Genomic DNA, 19848 nt, shown 5'->3' on the forward strand with positions numbered 1-19848 from the left:
TCAATGAGTGGCTAGAAGTTTATATAAGCTATTCATTTCTGAAATTTAGAAAAGTTTTAGGTAATTCTTAATTTAAGTCAACACTTATATGCTATATTATTAGGTATCACAGAATTTATCACCTTCATCACTTTTGTCCAATCATTTCACACCTTCCCTAGCTGTTGTATTTGGTAATTTTTTTTATCTCAGTAACTACTGTAGTGGTTATATAAATACTAAGTACAGGTGATAGATAAGTGGTTGTTGAATCACAGCAGTTTTCCTTTAAAATCTAGTTGTCCATTTTCCCCATATGTCATGGAAAATTACATGACATTGCCATATACTAAATGTCTTTTCAAACGTTGTATTTGGGGAAGGCAGTAGTTAATTAAATTAAATTACAATTACCAATACATTATAGCATTTTCCCCAATTAGCAAACGCATAAACTAAGGCTGGAGAAACAATTTAAAGAACTAAGAAAACTATCCAAAAGTATCTTAAAGTTTGAGGAAGATTCATTTAAATGTCAATGTAGATTGAAGAGGTAGAACTTAAGTTCTGAAGGATCAATAAAATTTCATAGTTTGTCAACAAGATTGACGGTTGTGATCCTATTTGCAATTTTTGGGAAACCAGTTTGATTAGAGAAGTCAAGAACAAGGGCAAAAATGGAGGAAGTGCAGCCTAACCCTATAAACTTTCCCATGTGATTCTTTTGGTATTTTTAAACTATTAGAGTCTGAATCAGGATGGTGAAGAAAGGTTATATTTTAGGAGGATTAACATTCATATCATTATATAAATGGATGGAAATTAAAGGGATAAAATCTCTAGAAATAGGAAAAAACTTTCAAGAGTGTTGTAAGATTAGAGTTTACAAAAAAAGGAAAATATAAAAATATATAATTAACCTTAGTCGCTAATTAAATGACAGAGAAAATAGAGAAGATAGTTCAAAGATAAAGATACCTCTAAAATATATGAACTTAGAGGTATGAAAGATAGCAGATTGATACAAAAGCTCTACTGGTAGAAATACTAATGGCAGCTGGTAGGGAAATTCGTTGACATGTAGTAAAAAGATGTTCAGAACAGTAATGTAGTGGAAAAGAAGGACACTAAAAAAAACTGGAATCCTTTGCAAGACTTTTATAAAAAAGATTATACAGCATGGGGAGTGAGGGGCAACACCTATCATAGTTTCTTTGTGAGGAGGTACGATTCTTAAATTCAATCCCTCCGGTTTTTGTGTGTTTATTATCATACAAACTATTACTATAGATTTGCGTGGGAAAAATAGTGCTTAAGAGAAGATGAGGTTGGAGCAGCAGATTTGATGGTACAAGAGTTTAGTGCTTAAGGTAATTAATGTTCTGAGTTCAGCTTAAATGAACACAGGACTGATGCCAAAGCCAGTGGTCAATCTTATTTTGAAATATAATTATTAGTAGTATAGTTTTGTGTATATGTATATGTGCTTGTTCATGGTGTATGTGGGGAGGGAGAGCAGACCTGAAGTTTTGCAGTTGAATTTCACTTTATTCTTGAGAGAGGGCCTCTTACTGCATCTGGAGCTCAGATAATTTAGCTAGACTGACGAGCATACTCCAGAGGCACAATTGGAGATCCTCTGTTTCTGTTCCCATACTACTGTGGTTAAGCATGCATTTCATACCCATATTTTATCCAAATTGTGGGGCAAATGCCTTACTCACTAAACCACTTCCTCTGCCCTCCTATAATGAACTAGTAAGAGCTTTAATTTGGGACTTTTTCCCTTTCTCCCTCCCACCCTCCCTTCTTCCCTCCCTCTCTTCTACCCTCCTTTTCTTTATCCCTTTAATTTCTCCTCCCTCCTTCCCTTCGCCTTCCTTTTCTTTCTTTCTTTCTTTCTCTCTTTTTTCTTCCTTTAACCCTTCCTTCCTTCCTTCCTTCCTTCCTTCCTTCCTTCCTTCCTTCCCTTCGCCGTTACTAAACATTAACTTAGATTAACCATGCGTTCTACCATAGCAGAATTCCACTTAGACCTGATCTTCCTCTTTTCTTTTCTTTTTTTTTTCGGAGCTGGGACTGAACCCAGAGACGCCCCAAAATTCTAGGCGCTCTACCTGAGATAAATCCCAACCCCCTAGACTAGTCTTTTTAAAAATAATGTTGCATTATTTCAACTTTTTCATTCTCAGTTAAATTCCTGTTCTAAAATGTTTTCTTTACTCTATGTACAAAGGTTTCCATTTTTCTTTTATAGAGGTATTATTACACATATGTATATATGTACCGGCATTTTTAAAGGTCGTATATACTAACAACTTGTTCTGCCACTGAGCTGTGTCCCAAGGCCTATTAAAAATACTTTGAGGTCAGGTTCTACTAGGGTATCCAGTAGTTCTTAAACTGACTATGTAGCTCAGACAGACATTGGACATGTAATTCTTTGGCTTCATATTCTAGAATAAATGAAATTACAAGAATGCACCACCACCCCTAGTCTTACTTTAAATTTTGGATTTCTGTTTCTTAATTTTATTTTTTTATTTTTGTCTTCTTGTTAGGATTTAGAATGGTTACTTTTAAATTTTTTCATGATATGTGTAAATTTCAGATACTTTAGTGTATATTTTCCTTTCCCATTATTGTTACTTACCTTAAATGTATATCTTTGTTTATAAGACAAATAACTTCTTTTCAGATTACATGTAGCTTGAGAAGTTGGACATACAGAAGTAAAGTAAAAATGATTGGTTTCATTTACTGCAGTTGAACTCTGTCAAACTCTACATAGAGATATACATAGGAATCGTTAAGTAACCCAATTTCTGATTGTCTTTAGAACCACTCAACTGACTTCTGCATGATTTAGTAATCATGTACCGTAAGTCTTGTCAGATTTAATTATATGTTCTAAGTTGTAATAAATTGTTTTTTTTTTATTTTATCTTATCTAGTTTGAAATGCTTACTGGCACTTTGCCATTTCAAGGGAAAGACAGAAATGAGACCATGAATATGATACTGAAGTAAGTAGAAACACCATTGTTCTATTTAGGGAAAAAAATCTTGCTTCTAGTATTGAAATCTTAATGTGGTTTTCAGTAAAGACTTAAACTGTTTTTACTACCTTTTTCTCTTCTTCTAACATATAGGGGACTTGTTACAACTTTTAAATTCACTTTGAGATTTATTAGCTTATATTGTCTAGATTTAAGTGAAAATTTATTGTTTTTCAGAGCAAAACTTGGAATGCCCCAATTCCTTAGTGCTGAAGCACAAAGCCTTTTAAGGATGTTATTCAAAGGAATCAACAAATAGATTGGGTATTTTTTATCTTCCTTAACCTTTATAACAATATACTATATATACTAGCTAAATAACTCAGTAAAATATATCTTACATGTTTAGATTAATTTATGGTTGTTGCTTATTTATGCTTTGTATTATGAATTTTTAGTAGTCTACATATAATATTTTTATGATTAAATCATGGAATAGTCTAGTTAATGAAAAGGTTTGTTGAACATGTAGTTTATATACAATATAGGGTTCGCTTTTGAAATACATGCAGAATTTACCTGTATTGATAATTGTTTTAGGTATTCGAGTGTGATTGTTATGTTCTCCTAATATACTTGAAAGTTATATTGTCACAACTCCTCAATATTTGACCAGTTTTCAGGAACCTTTTTGTAGATCCTGATGAGATCCTATGATCTATGCCCTTGTGTTAAACTTATAGTGTATTTGTCCTTTGTAGATTTAACCTAGTGTATCAATATGAGGTTTGAGTTGAATTGTGAAAAAATTAAGTTAATGTTGTATTAAATAGAAATTGTATTTGTTAGGAGGCATTTTAGTATTTGGTATTCATCTTGTTTTATACAGTCCAGTTTATGAATCAGTTTTTTATTAATAGTTGATAATTAAAAGTTAATCCCAGGCAAGAAATTATAGATATTTTACTGTAAGGAATCTACAGAAAATATAGTCATACTTATATGTAATAGCTTAGAAGTCAATTAGGAAGATTAGAAATTAAAATTAAAATTTAAGCCATTAAAATTTATTTCCATATTATAGGATCAGAAGGAGTTGAAGAAGTCAAAAGACATGCTTTTTTCTCTTCCATTGACTGGAATGTAAGTTGAATATTAGCTTGTCGGTAAATAAATGATACTGAAATGGGCAAAACTCTTTAGAATCAAAGGTGATATAAAGCATAATCCATTTATTTTATATTAAGTCTGGCATTTTTGCTTATATATATCACATAGCATGGTAATACTTTGAAGTACTAGATGTATTGAAATAGTAATTTTTGCTTGTTAATTGTTATAACTGTTAAATGAGCTAATTGTTACACTTCCACTCTGGATGGGGGAGAGTAGGACAAAGGGAAAATGGGTGAGGCTGTAAGAGATTTTTCTAGGGTAATAATAATAAACCCAGATATTATTAAAGTTTACATTGTTCATTGTTATATATATTAGAACAAATTAAATTCAAGGAAAAATTTACTAAGGTTAAAATTGGGGATAATATTAAATAAAAACTGAGAAATTCTTCTCTAAAGATTTTAGTTTATATATCCAGCTTGATAAGCATAGGCATTATAGGTATTATTTTTGTTACTTGTTTTAACCATTAGTTTCAAATTTGCCAAATTCTTGTTTGTTTCTCCTCTCTAAATTCATTAGTTGTTGAAATGTATGATATTTGATTACCTTGAATTTATATACTTTACAAACTTTTTACTGGTTTCCAGTTTATTGTACTATAATAAAATTATACTTGATATGTTTTTAGTGTTTCCAAATTCATTGAGAATTGTCTTGTTGTCTATCTTGGAGAATGTTCAGAGAAACTAATAAGTAGAATTTTGGTAGATTTATGTTTGGTCCGTTTGGTATAGGGAGTATGTTAACCTTGCTGTCTTTGGTGGTTGAGTAGAGTGTTAACCTTTCTGGCTGTTACTGCAGTTAAACCTTTGTCTCTTTTTAGATCAACTAATATTTATATAAATGTTTAATATTTGCTCTCATGTACATTTAGATATATTTGTTTTTCTTGCTGACTTGACCTCTTTCTCATTATATAGTGACCTTGTTTGTTTTTAATGCTAATGACTTCAACTCTATTTTATCTGATGTATGGCCACTCACACTTTTAAATTCAATTGGTATGGACTTGACTGTCACTCTCTGCAGTTGTTAATGGAATTGGATTTGTTGGAAACAGCATGCAGTTCCCTCCTGCCTTTCTCCCCAATGAGTCTTTCTTTTGTAACACTGAACTCAGGCCCTGTGGTTACTAGTTTGATCTCCTTAGCTCTGTAGAGACTAGTTGATAAATGAATGGCTGTCCACTTGGTGGACTTATGGACACAGACTGTCAGAGCATCTTACTCAACTGCAACCTTGCTTAGCCATCTGTGCTTCTTAATCACACACACTTTAGGAACGTGGATTATTAAGTACACTGAGCATATTTAATGTATTGTATATGGAAATAAACTATTTTAGATGTATATTCGTGAAAAACAATCTATTGATTTTTTGTTTCCAGAAGGTTTAGTTATATTGTGATGTGTTTCGGATGCCTATAGCTCTAGGGAGAATTTATTTTGATATTCAGAAATAAACATCTTTACTCCTTTATATTGCAAACTGTGACATCACTATATGATGCCATAAATGTTCTCTGGATTCTTTAGACTTTGGACATCACATCTGAAATAGAGAATTTGGTTTACAATTATCTGACACCTATGTATATATTTCTAACTGGCTGATTGTCAATTTTATGTGACACTTTCGCTTATTATGTACAGGTTGAATATCCCAAAAGTTTAAGATTTTTTTTTTTTTTTAGTTTTGATTGTGTGTGTGTGTGTGTGTGTGTGTCTGTGTGTCTGTGTGTCTGTGTGTGTGTGTGTGTCTGTGTGTGTGTCTGTGTGTGTCATGGTGTGTATGTATGTATACATGGTAGGAAGTGAATAAATTTGAGGATAGAATTCAAGTAATATGAAATGCTTTGTGTTTAATACATGCCTTATTCAAATGGTTTGAAGATAATGTCATACAATACATTTATTTAGTGTGCCTGTGTTTTGGTTACAGTTTGTACATTTATACTATCATGTTGCCTTTCTAAATGTTTTAGTTGTTCAATTTTAGATGTTGTATTAGGAATGCCCAACATATATTAATAACATTCAAAATGTTAAAATGATTTTTCACTATGTCATTACCCCTAGAAATTATATAAAAGAGAAGTTCAGCCTCCTTTCAGACCTGCTTCTGGAAAACCAGATGATACTTTTTGTTTTGATCCTGAATTTACTGCCAAAACACCTAAAGGTAATACATATTTGTTTATAATTAAGGTTTTCTAGTAATTACTAAAAACATTAAATATCTTCAGTAAAATTTAAAAACTGTACAAAATTAGTTTGGGTTTTCTGACAATGTAGATTACATGTATTAGATTGCTACAGTCTGTAATTGGGAAATACAGAAGCATGGGGAAGGGTACAAGAAGGAAGGGTACTTTGTTTTGCAAATTTCTTGACAAGCTGATAATTTTCTGGATAGTGGTACAAGCTAAGACATGAGACAGACACTGGCTCAGTTTAGATTTTGGTTTAATTGACCTTTAGTGACATCATTTTCATATATTCTTTCAAGAAATATTTAATCCCTACTATGTGTTAGATGTGAGAATTTAGCAGTTAAATAAAAATTATTGACCACATAACATGCAAGTCTACAAAGAGTGGAGAGAAAGTATGTCACATTTATAGTGTGCCAAGATGTGATATTTAATGGTTTCCTTTACCTTAAAAAATCCTGCAGATATTGTAATCATACAATTATCTGTAATTCTAGTAAAATATAACTGTTTAAATATTAGATTCTCCTGGTTTGCCAGCCAGCGCAAACGCTCATCAACTCTTCAAAGGATTCAGTTTTGTTGCGACTTCTATCGCAGAAGAATATAAAATCACTCCTGTTACAAGTTCAAATGTATTACCAATCGTTCAGGTAAGTTCTGCATCATTACAATGTTCACTTTCAGGATAAATATTTATCAAACTTATTAATAATGGATATTTAGTAGTTATTAAAAGATAATTGTTAATAACTTCATTTACTTCTCAGTGTAACTTAATTAAGATCTTTATATTTGTTTTAGGTCTTCTTCGGCAAGAAATTGATGGAGGGTGTTATAAATTAGTCACTTTATCATTGTTTTGATGTCTTAGAAAGCTATAGTAAGAGGTTGTTTACAATTTATATAGGAGCAATTTTAAATATTAGTAAAGTTTGTAGGAATTTTTTTAAATTAACTTTTAAGGTATGTGATTACTTAGGACAAAAATGGAGAAAGTATGAAATTACTTCGCTTTCACTAGTGTTTATTTTTTAATAAACAGATAAATGGAAATGCTGCTCAATTTAGTGAAGCGTATGAGTTGAAAGAGGATATTGGTATTGGATCTTACTCTGTTTGCAAGCGATGCATACATTCAGCTTCCAACATGGAATTTGCAGTTAAGGTATTGTTTCTGAGCCTTGTTTTTGGTTGGATATAGTTTGTATTGTAGATTAGTTCATATACAGGATTACTGAGACAAGGGGATAGAAGATGATGAGAAACATGTTTGTGATTTAATGATTTCATTTTTAACTTCTTTGCAAGGCTTCATTTTCATAAAATAGCATTATTTTGTTGTTTTTTGTTTTCTGATTAATCTTCAGTATAGTATGTTAATATTAAACAATTGTAAAAATTGCATATTATCATTTAGTATAGTCTCAGTTAAACTTTTTCTGTTAAACTTCCATTGTAGGGAATTTTTAAATGTTAAAACATTTAAAGAATGATGTTCTTAAATTCTTAAGTATTTCTTAATAGTTTAACTAGATTGAAAGTTGACCTGGTGGCATGTGAATATAAGTTGAGTACAGGGCTTGTCATATATTTGGGGCCAGACTGGGCTATGGAATGAGTTCAACACTGAGCCAAATTGTACAGTCCATCTCAAAACAATAACAAAATGCTACAAATAGGTAGATATAAATGGAAAATACTTCTTTCTACTTAAAGAAAATCAGGTGATTGTTTTTGAAAATTTTTTTCATTTGTTTCTTAGATCATTGATAAAAATAAGAGAGACCCCTCAGAAGAAATTGAAATTCTGATGCGCTATGGACAACATCCCAACATTATCTCTTTAAAGGAGGTAAGTATTTCAAAATCTGCCAACTAAGTTCATGAAGTTATGGACTAGACCTTTATAGCTGTGCCCTCAGACCTCAACTTGCTACTTTCCTTCTCCAGTAATTCTATACATTCTCTTTTTAAGGATTTCAGTAAGGAACAATGATTGTTGATAAAAGAATATCCTACTAATCTGAATATATTCTGAATAGTTAACTCAGCAATATTGCGACTAGAAACATTTTTCTTGCTCCTATAAATATGAAGGAAATTGGTTCTGAAAATTTATTTTCTTGATTACAGAGAATAGGCTGTAGAATTCATTCCTTGAATGAAATAGTATTAGCCTATAGTTATACAAACTAAACATGTTAACACACACATTGATATGTATCAATGAATGATGGCTTTACATTAGAAAATAGGCTCACTTTTCTAAATATTCAAAATGTTAACCATCATCTTGATCTATTTGTTTTGGGTAATATGATACAATTTTGTTTATTATATTTAAACAGTAGTTTGTGTGTATGTACTTATATGTATGTGTAAAATATACCCCATACCAAGTACAAATGCTTTTATCTATTTATTATAATATATTATTTGAATTCAAGATTTGTTTATGATACCATACTCATCAATGAACTAATAAATGCTGTGTTTACTATCACAAATATGGTTATTATTGAAGAAAATATAATGAAAATACAATATACATGATATTTGAAAGGCACAGAATTCTACTCTTTTATTTATGTGGTTTGATAGAACTTTAACCTTCTACCTCAAAAACTCCATATTATCAAACTCTATGTTGGATGTGAACTTACAGAACTGCATAACAGATAATTTATCTAATTCATCCTGTAGTAAGTCTGTACTACATTAACAAGAAAGAAGTTATATGTGCATTTTGATACTAGAAGTTGTACTAACAAAGCAAAGTAATTATAACTTGCAGAAATTAGGATAATGATTATAAGTAATAAACATTTAAAACACATTCCTTTGTAGGTCTTTGATGATGGGAAATATGTTTACCTTGTTACGGACTTGATGAAAGGAGGAGAACTTCTGGATCGCATTCTCAAAAAGAAATGTTTCTCAGAGCAGGAAGCTAGTAATGTGCTGTATGTAATTACCAAGACAGTTGAATACCTTCATTCTCAAGGAGTAAGTTACGGTAGCATTCTTCCTTCAATTATTGGATCTACATTTTGTTTTGTAAGATACTTTTATAGAGGAAATTCTAATAAGACTTAATGTTCTAGTAAAGTTATAGAAAGTAGTGTGAGCTATGTATACCTAACCTTGACCTTGAAATTATCAAGCCTAATCAAACTTTAAAGTAAAACATTAAAAAAAAAAATCCAAGCTAGACATGGTGGCTTCCACCTGTAATTTCAGCACATGGGTGACCAAGGCAAAACAATTGCTAAAACTTGAAATCAGCCTAAGTTACATAGTGAGTTCCAGGCAAGACTAAACTTCAAAAGTCTAACAAGAAAAAATCACAACATATCAAAAATCATTAGAATTATTTTATTATTAATTCTAGCACTATATATTGGCTCACCAACTGTCCTAAATATGGCAGTAAGTTTTTATTCTAAACATGTGGACTATCAATATGTTAAACTTTATGAAGTCTTGTTTGTTTTTTTCATTTCATATATAGGACACATGAATTGAAATAAAAATACCACCTTATTCTATGAACACTTATATATGATAGACATTGTAAGGAAAAGGTATTACAGATTCAAATACTAAGGAAGATTTTGTCCTTTATGTCTAAAGAGCATACATTGTTGTGCATTGATAAGAAAAGGTTAGGAATATACCAGAACTAGTTGACCAAACAAGTAATTTTCAGTTCAAACTCAGCAAATATTACACTTTAACAAAATTATAGCCACTGGAGAATAGTAACAGAATATAAGTATCGTCATAGCTTAATATCACCATAGGATACAATACTTCTGTATGCTAGAGCTAAATTGAATCGATAGTGGGAGCAGAAGAATCATCATCACATGAAGAATATCAAGAGTTTTACCAATTCATTTTGGCCTTCTTCAGTGATTCTGTTTTTCTACTGAGTTTACAGGTTTTTCTTGAGAGTTTCATGCACTGTAAACAATTTTTTTTATTTCTTTGAGTTTTTTTATTATAACCACTAAAAATCCAATACATTCTAACTTGATTCATCTGAGAATCAGAAGTAGATTATTTTTTCTTCTTGATTGTGTTCAACTTGTCTTGTTTATGTAAGTCAAATGGTTGGGATTGTGTCCTCTGCTGATAAAATGTCATGAAGATATTTATATTCTGTTACTATTCCCAGTGGTTTAAGTGTAGGTTTAAGTGTAATTTTGGCTGAGTTAGAACTGTAATTTCCTTGTTTTATGTACTAGCTCTGATATCTTCATATTTATTTTCATCTAAAAGCTCAAACCCTTTCCAAATATTTTTTTGTTTTATGTATCAGTTCTGGTTATTTTCTTTATACTATTCAATACTTTGTATTTGTGCTCTTCTCAGAAAAACTACTATTTTCAAATGAATATGAACTATCCTTGTATATAATAGAGACTGTTCTGTTTTTGGTAGGTGGTTGGTTTGGTTTTGTTTGATGAGCCAAAGTTTCTCTATGTGAGCCTTGACAGCCATGGAACTCACTTTATAGACCAGACTGGCCTCGAACTCATAGATCCCCCTGCCTCTGCCTCCCAAGTACTGGGATTAAAGGCATTTGACACCTCAGTCCTCTATAAAGACTGCTCTTAATTCTAGGGTAAAAGACACAGATAGGGAAACCTATGTATAACTTCCTGTTTCCTTCTTCAACCAATGTGTGTTACTTATCAGCGTCTGTCTGATTTTCTAAATTATCTTGGACTTACAAGCTTTTACATTTTGTTATATTGAGTAAATAGTTGGAGTGGGGGATGGGGCACTAGGTAAGACCTTATAGTATATTATTTCTAAAAGTAGAACCAAGATTTGAAATTGGAAACACCGAAACTGGTAGAAATTAAAGCAGAATACTTGAGTCATTATTTTTGATGACATAGGTTCAGAAAGAATGAGATTTTTCCCTATGAATATATGAACTATTTTAACAGTGATTTAGTTATACAAATATAATGCCATTTGTTTTATGTTCAAGGTCGTTCATCGTGATCTTAAGCCCAGTAATATTTTGTACATGGATGAATCAGGCCATCCAGATTCAATCAAGATCTGTGACTTTGGATTTGCAAAACAGCTTCGAGGAGAAAATGGACTTCTGTTAACTCCATGCTACACTGCAAACTTTGTAGCCCCTGAGGTATTCTTTAACTATTACCATTGACCTTTCCTTGTTTTCCTTAGATTAAGTCTTTAAGGCATCAGGCATGTTGGTGAAGACAAGTAAAAACAGAGTTGCCTTTTTTTCTCAACTAAGAAGCTCTTTTATAATTTTGAATTATAGTTCTTGATTTAAAGAATTAGTTACTAGCATCTAAAACAAATGCATCTTATAACTGGAGTAATCTGTTTTATTAGGCTATTTTCTAACACAGAAATCAAATGATTTCAAAGCAGGCTTTCACTATGGCTCTGGCTGTTACTGTAGCTGGAGCTTACAGCAAGTCTCCTGTATTTGTCTCCTTATAGCTGGATTACAGGCATGTATCATCATGCCTTGCTGAGAACCATTTATTTTAGGACTGAGATATAGCACCTTAGATGGTGTTCTTGCTTTGTTTTTAAATAGAAACATTGTCTTTTCCTGATAAACCATTTCTTTTTCCTGGGGGAAGAGTCAAGAAAGATGAGGCTGGAAAAGTTTAGGAATATAGATTGTAGTTTTGGGATGCTCTCTGATATTAGTACCTCCTGAAGCAGTGAAGGCAAGATCTGTGAAACATCAGTCAAGGATTGCATTGACTACATAAATTTCTTTATAATAGTTGTTTATAAGTCAACAATTGTTCTTAATATGTTATAGATGTAGATAACCAATGGGAATCATGGCATACTAATCCCGATATCTACAACTCTCATTTTGAAAATTTGAATTTTCTAAACCAGAGAAATGTACTAAATAATCTGAAAGTGAATTTTTATCTCACATATGTATTTTATATTTCAGCAAATAATTGATAATTTTAAGCAGATAAATTAAGCCCATAAATTAACATTTTAAATTAGTTGTTAGGAAAATTATTTTCCTGTAATGAATATGAAAATATAGAAAAGTAAACATTATTAATAAAAACTTTCATTTTATTTTTTATAAAATTTTGCTTTAAAATGCTATTATTGGGGATACAGTGTTTGCTTTCATAAGCTCTTTATGATATGATTTGGCCTGTTACAAATTAAGCAAATATTTACCTAATGGTTTATTCTGTACTTGAATAAAACTCATAGTACAACAAATGTACAATTTTTACTGAACTTTACTGGGTAGAAAACTGTTCTTTACAAAATTGAATTTAGGACACATATTCCCAAAAGAGGTTATTTTATTTGGACTACCCTCAGATGTATGAAATAATCCCTTCCCCATCAATATTTCTAGCCTTTTTAGACTTGGCTTAGACTAAGACTAGACTCAATAAGATAGGAGAACAGAATATTTGAAAAGTGGCATCTTTTGTTACATATAAGCTACATAGTCACCGTGAATATTGTAAATTAATTTCTTTAATGCAAATAACAGTGAATTATTAACTTTATTTTAATGGTCAAATTCTTAATCTTGGCTTAATTTTGTATAGCTCTACTCTTTGATATTATGGAAACTTACTAGAAAAAGTTGAGGAATGAATGTGCCCCAAAAGAACACCAAAAAAATTTAAAATGAATAAACGTAGTGTATGCATGTTTAGATTAATGGTTAGGTAAACATTTTAAGATTAATGGTTAGGCAGTCATTTGAAATGAATGTATTACACAGTATTATACAGTACACTGCTGCTTTTAATTCTAACAGACTACCATTGCAGTAAGACATTTTGTTTATTGTAATAGCAAAAGTTTTCAGGTAGGCATGTGGAGAACATTTCCCCATAACTGGCATTTGAACTGCCCTTGGGTTGTACTTGTATGCTTTGAGTGCTTTGAAATATTTTATCAAGTGCTAAATACCCTGCCAAAAGTTAGTAACTATTTCTAAATTGTTATAAATTAAATGTTAGTCTTTTATTCTAAAATTTCAGATTATTTCAGAGTATACTGTAGAACTATATACAAGTGATGATAGTCTATTCTACAACAGAATCATAAAGTTAGATGCATGCCTATTTTAAAAATAATAAAGAAATTTATATGGGCTGCAGTGCATTTAAGTATGTAGCAAATCAAAAAACTTTTTTACATGATCAGCCATAACATTTTGACACCTACTGTATAGCTATGCCATTCTTATAACTTAAAACAGTTATGGAGATAGTGACCACCATTTGGGTTTTTTGTTTGTGTTTTAAGCCTTGGGCTTCTGCATTTAAGCAGTCTTCCTGCCTCAGCCTCCCAAGTAGGGAGGACTATAGGTGAAAACTACTGTTGATGCTCAAGTTGGTGGCATGAACCTGGGAGAGTGGACCCTAAAAATGAGGAGGACTATAGTCTCATACAATTGGCAACTTTATTCAGAGGATCAAACAATTTATATTCTAAGGGTTAAGCAAGGTCAAATGAGAAAAGGTCACATGAGTTTAGGCTGTATACAGTCAGAAGGTCAACATATGCTTGAAAACACCGTTTGAACTATAATGGGTAAGGTGGTATAAGTTAAACAAACCCATGCCTATTTACTACATCTGGGAGGGGCACGAAAGCACATTCCACTAACAACCCATGTTATAGAGAAACATAGGTTACAAGACTTTTGCCTTGTTTCCTTGGAATTACCATACAAGCTCTCAGAATTCTCCTCATGCAGCTTCATTCATGGACTGTGTTTTGAAAAACCACCACTTCTGGTAAGGCTGTGAAAGTACAGATATGAGTAGGACAAATTGGGGAAACAAGGGGATGCTCAGAACTGGAAGGTGATGAGGAATGAGGACATACCAGAATGAAAACAATGCTGTATAGCTTTAGGTCGCACTTACTAGGCCTTTTATAGTTCAGCCTTCTGTACCCCTCAGTTTTACGTATTGTGCTTTATTTGTTCTAAAGACAATGTCTCCTTACAGCTAGTACTGGCCTGGTCATGGTCCGCATTTATATAGCTAAGACTGGTCTTGAATTCCCGATCTTTTTGCTTCTACCTGATTGCCAGGATTGCAAGCATGCACCACCATGCATAACCACATATGTGTTCCTATTCATACATTTGATTATAAATATATTTTAGAGGAATTATAAATATATTTTAAACAAGTTATTTATCGTATGTATCTGATAATTATGAAATCCAAAACTGTAATATATTTTAACCTTTTGTAGATGAAAAGTCTGGGCTTATGTTTGCATAGCATCCAATGTTAATGAATTAATTTTTTAAATTTTGTTTCTATGCCTATAAGCATTAACAGTGTGCTTAAGTTTTAAATAAAACATGCCCTCAATTTGTCTTTATTAAATTTAAAAATTACACTGATTATTCTATGTGTTTGTGTGCATGAAAAGAATGTTCATGCCATGGCATACGTATGGAAGTTACAGGTGTCAGGATCAAACTCGGGTCATCAGACTTGGCAGCAAGCACCTTGGCCTGTTGAGACATGTAACTGCTGAGCCCCTAATCCCTTCATTTTTCTATGCTGTTGAGGTTCATAGAGAAATTTATATTAATTCATAGTAAAAATATTGTTTAATTTTTATCAATACTGGGTCCCAAACAAAAGTAGTTACACAAGTTTTATATATATATATATATATATATATATATATATATATATATATTCACTGATCTTTTTAAGACACCAGCCTCATATCTCAAACTATCTCATTAGATCACAATTTTTTTCTCATTTTTTACCATTAGAAATTTATACCCACATTACATGGAAGCAAATCATAATTGAAGTTTATAGTTGTATAATATGTAGTCCTTTTACAAAGTACACAAACACATACACACATACTCATACTCTCTTTTTCACACACACACACACACACACACACACACACCACTAGCAAAGAGTTATCCAGCCCAATATGATGACTCATATCTGATGAATTCCCAGCACTTGGAAGGTTGAAGCAAACTGATTGCCACAAGTTTAAGTCCAGCATGGACTATAATAATAGTATATTATATATTATATATATATATATATATATAGCATGCTGGGCTATAGAAGAAAACACCGTCTGAAAAAATGAAGGGATTTCATAGACATAAAAAGCACGGGCCTTTAGTTCTTGCTTGTTATATAGTGCTGACTAGCTTTATGATTAACATTTCTCTGTTTCATCTTTATAATTCATGATAATTGGAGTGCATGGTTGTCTAATGTACTCATTTTACAAAATATTCATATATACATACAATTAATTGGAATAATTAATATCTACTTCTTAGAGTCAATATCAGAATTCAAAACCTCAATACTATTTATAGTTCGATTAAACACCTGCACATATTGATCTTAAGTTTAGGTGTCTGTATGTCTAGTTCGCAAAGATGAGAAATGAAAGTTCATTGAGGTGAGCATTTATATCTTTCAGGGTTATTGATTTTGTGTGTAGTCTATATTACTTAGCTTATAGTAATGACAGTTTATGCAGTGTTTGCAAATTGGAAAATATTTTACCTTTGCCCTTCAGTACATAAAATAATTTAAAAATTTTATATTAATGTTTACAAATTATTAGAAAAAATCAATATCCAGTATATAAAAAATCTTAGGTATATATTGGTTATATTTTATACAAGTATTTTTTCATAGGTTCTCCTCAACAGGGATATGATGCCCTGTGATATTTGGAGCTTAGGAGTCCTTTTGTACACAATGTTGGCTGGGTAAGATATTTATAAACTCTTGTTATTTGAACTTTACCTGAATATCTTCATCTAGAAAATGTACAGAAAAAAATAATGTTACAAAACACTCCATTGACATTTTTAAACCTACAGGGTTTGTAGAATGAGGAAGATACAAAAAATAAAGGCTTTTATAAAGAATAAATGTTTGAGAATAAAAATTTTATTTGTACATTTAGTATTTTAATTTTTAATGAAGTTTATAGGGCAGTTGTATATTATAGTAGGACTGAGCTTATTAATATGGTTAGTTATTAAAAAAATCACTTTCATTCTGTCTCTTTCAGCAACAGATTTAGTAAGATGATTGATAGCAAATATAAACATAATACTAAATAATATTAGACTAGAGAAGCATGCATATACATGTCTACCATTAAAAAGATGAGGATAAGCTCAAAATGGGTACAATTACATAGACTATACTAATGTTTCTAATTTTTAATTAATGAAAATGATATTTTACTCTCAATAGTGAGTAGTACTTTTATTTAAAAGTGAATATTTATGGCTATATAAATTTTTCAGTTACAAAAAAGAAGGAATCTTTGACTAGTAACTATTAGACAGTTAGGTATGACATTTAAATATTAAATTTAGTTGCTCCATAAATTTAAACTTAATTGGCTTTGTATATAATTGCATATGTCAGGATTTTAAACATTATAAGCTCTTACTGACTGGTAACTTTAATCAGATATAGTCAATATTATAGGTTTTAGACCATGGAATAGAATTTCTTACTTGCTGTTTTCAAGTATTTGCTTTATGACTAGATAAGAAACTATTATATGTAAGTACGTGTTTGGTATTAAAGGAATGAAAACACAACTGAACAGAGCTATCTTGTACTTCTAACCATAAATTGGCTTTCCCATTCCCAAGTACAAAGGAATGTCAATTACATCTAATCAAGTGCCACAATAATGATCACTATTTTGTCAAGTTAATTTTTCAAATTCATCTTAAATTTATGAATTTACTTTTAACCCATAAATAATTTCATGTGCATAATTCAGTGGCTACAGTTTTTATATTTACATAAATATTAAATGCATATATTTCATGGGTATTAACTGAAAGTTATAATTTGTTTCTACTAATTATGTTCATAAAAATAAAATATTAATGAATTAATACATTACAAACATGTAAGAATTGAAATAGATATATTAATATTTCCTTGCTAACTTATGCCTATCAGAATAGAATATTTGTGTTTTATTGTGGTCTCATTATAATACTATATGTTTATATAAAATCCACCCTTATTTTGCATTTATTACCGGAGCAAAGGAAGCAAAGAAATTGAGTCTTAATGCATTAAGGATTAAACTTACTGTTTTGAACACATAATTTTATATTATTAGTAGAGAAGAATAGCATTTAATGCTCTTGGTGGCTTTTTATATTTTATATAGACTTACAGTGATCATTTTTAATTATATATAAAATGTACCTTTGCTTCTTATGTTTATTAAAAATTTTTTTATTAACAGCTACACTCCATTTTCAAATGGACCCAATGATACTCCTGAGGAAATACTTCTGCGCATAGGCAATGGGAGGTTCTCTTTGAGTGGTGGAATCTGGGACAATATTTCACGTGGAGCAAAGGTATAAGTCATAAATGTGTTCAGTTTTACTGTGTTGATATCAAATTATTAAAATCTAGATGTTATATCCCAGTATGCACTGTTGTCTTTCTTCTGTTCTCGTGTCAGGATTTGACATTTTACTATAATTACTTTATTTCCCCTTCTCGTTCTTTTGTCTAACACCTCCCGTGGAACCCACTTTCCTGTCTTTCAAATTCATGGCCTCTTTCTTTAGTTTTTGGTGCATGTGTGTGCGTGTGCGTGTGTGCGTGCGTGTGTGTGTGTGTGTCAACCCACTTAGTCTGTATAGTGTGTTATCTGTGTGTATATTTTTACCTGTGTGTTTATGTGTTCAGGGCTGACCATCTAGTATTGGATAAGTGATAGGTTTGCTCTTCTCTGGGGGAGAATACTTTTCTTGCTCTAGGCATTCTCTTGTTGCCTATAGTTCTTGGTGGAGGCTTAGTTCTTAGCTTTCTCTCTTTCCATGTTAGCATGTCTATTGCTGTCATTCTTATTCAGGACATATTAAGGGAGCCATGTTGGTGAGATGTTATAGATTATGCTGGTACATCATATGTACCAGATGAATTTAAGTAGAATCATAGTGATGAATAAGTAGAATAAATCAAAATTGAAAGCTTATATGCTGACCTCAAACTCATAGAGATCCTTCTGCTTTTCTCCCAAGTGCTTGGAATTAAATCCAAACTGCCTTTTCTTCAAAGCACAATCCCCATTGTCACTCAGGAGAGAAAAACAAGGTGACAATAATTAAAAAGGAAACTTATTGTTTAAATGTAGGAAAAGGCAAACCAACTACAATATAATAGGAAATACCAACTACAGTATAATAGATTAGATAGATAAGACAGGAGCTAGGATAGCTAGGCATCTTAAAGAACAAAATCTAGAAATCAAAAAGTTACTAAAGTTAAAAGTGAATACTTAAGTAGTGAAAAAAATCAAAAATTAGAGAAGCAAAGAAGGAAGAGAAGAAAGAGAAAAAGCATATTTGGGATGAAACATAGGAAATGATACTAAAAGGAAAAAAATAAAAAGCCAGTATTTCTCACTTCATGAAGATAGTGTATTTCAGCCTTCTTATGTCTCAATTTTCTTGGTATAGGAGGCATTTGGGCATTTGTTTTAATTGTTTTCTCTCTGGTTGGATCAAAAAGGGCTGTAAAATACTTTGATCTTGGCTGAATTGAATTCCTGGAAGTGTTTTCCTCATCCAGTACAGGCAATACAGGAGTATTAGACTTGCCTTTAACCTGCTTCTGCTGGATGAACCCACAGGTCTCCTAACAGTTGGATGCCCCTTTATACCAAACATGCTCTGCCAGTGCATGTGGGTGCATGAAAGAATGCCTGAGGCGGGTTCACCAAATGTTTCCAGTGATTTGAGATTGTGTTCATCTGTCAGACTAAAGCAATATGTACTTAAGGGTCAGGTTTGGAACACTGACTGTTCCTATGACCTAGGTATACTGGTCTTTTCCCAGAGATCCAGTTGGAGGCCTCCAGATGTAATCAACCTGGCCTTTCTTCTATAGTCATTCCCATATTTTCCACATAAGGAGACCTGTGTTTAGGAATTGCATCTAGATTACAACCAATTTTTTAGGCCCACACTGATTCTCAGGATATTTACTTGCCCAGTTATTGGACAAGAGGAGACTTTGGAGTTTGAAGATAATAAAAATATGTGTTTTCCTGATCTCTCTGGTCAAATATTTTGACTATAAAACTGCAAAGAAGGCCTGTAATTCAATGTCTGCTTGCTATGCCGGTTGCTGATATTGTTTTCACTTTCTTTTTTCATCCTTTCCTTCCTTCCTTCCTTCCTTCCTTCCTTCCTTCCTTCCTTCCTTCCTTCCTTCCCTCCTTCCCTGAGTTCCATATTGTACACCTATGAAACTCATACTTATTTTATCTCTTTTGCTTCGTACTGTGCTGTAGGGAGATGCTTTCCTCTCCTGCTCTGTTAGGGTATTATTTCTTTTCTTTTCTTTTCTTTTTGTGCCTTTAATCCTTTTTTTTAATTATCTTT

The 19848-nt window shown here is 31.7% G+C and overlaps 1 protein-coding gene across 1 annotated transcript in view; it reads left to right on the plus strand.

The window, feature by feature from the left end:
- Positions 1-19848, plus strand: part of LOC116887974 (ribosomal protein S6 kinase alpha-6-like) — a 48872-nt gene that overhangs the window by 24567 nt on the left and 4457 nt on the right. Inside the window, 12 exon segments of the mRNA XM_032889413.1 lie at positions 2934-3004; positions 3215-3280; positions 3282-3301; positions 4062-4120; positions 6238-6340; positions 6894-7024; positions 7417-7539; positions 8137-8226; positions 9222-9380; positions 11380-11541; positions 16100-16173; positions 17694-17811. Of these exon segments, the coding sequence (XP_032745304.1) occupies positions 2934-3004; positions 3215-3280; positions 3282-3301; positions 4062-4120; positions 6238-6340; positions 6894-7024; positions 7417-7539; positions 8137-8226; positions 9222-9380; positions 11380-11541; positions 16100-16173; positions 17694-17811 (1176 nt within the window).

This window comes from Rattus rattus, chromosome X (assembly GCF_011064425.1).
Source record: "Rattus rattus isolate New Zealand chromosome X, Rrattus_CSIRO_v1, whole genome shotgun sequence".
NCBI lineage: Eukaryota > Metazoa > Chordata > Mammalia > Rodentia > Muridae > Rattus > Rattus rattus.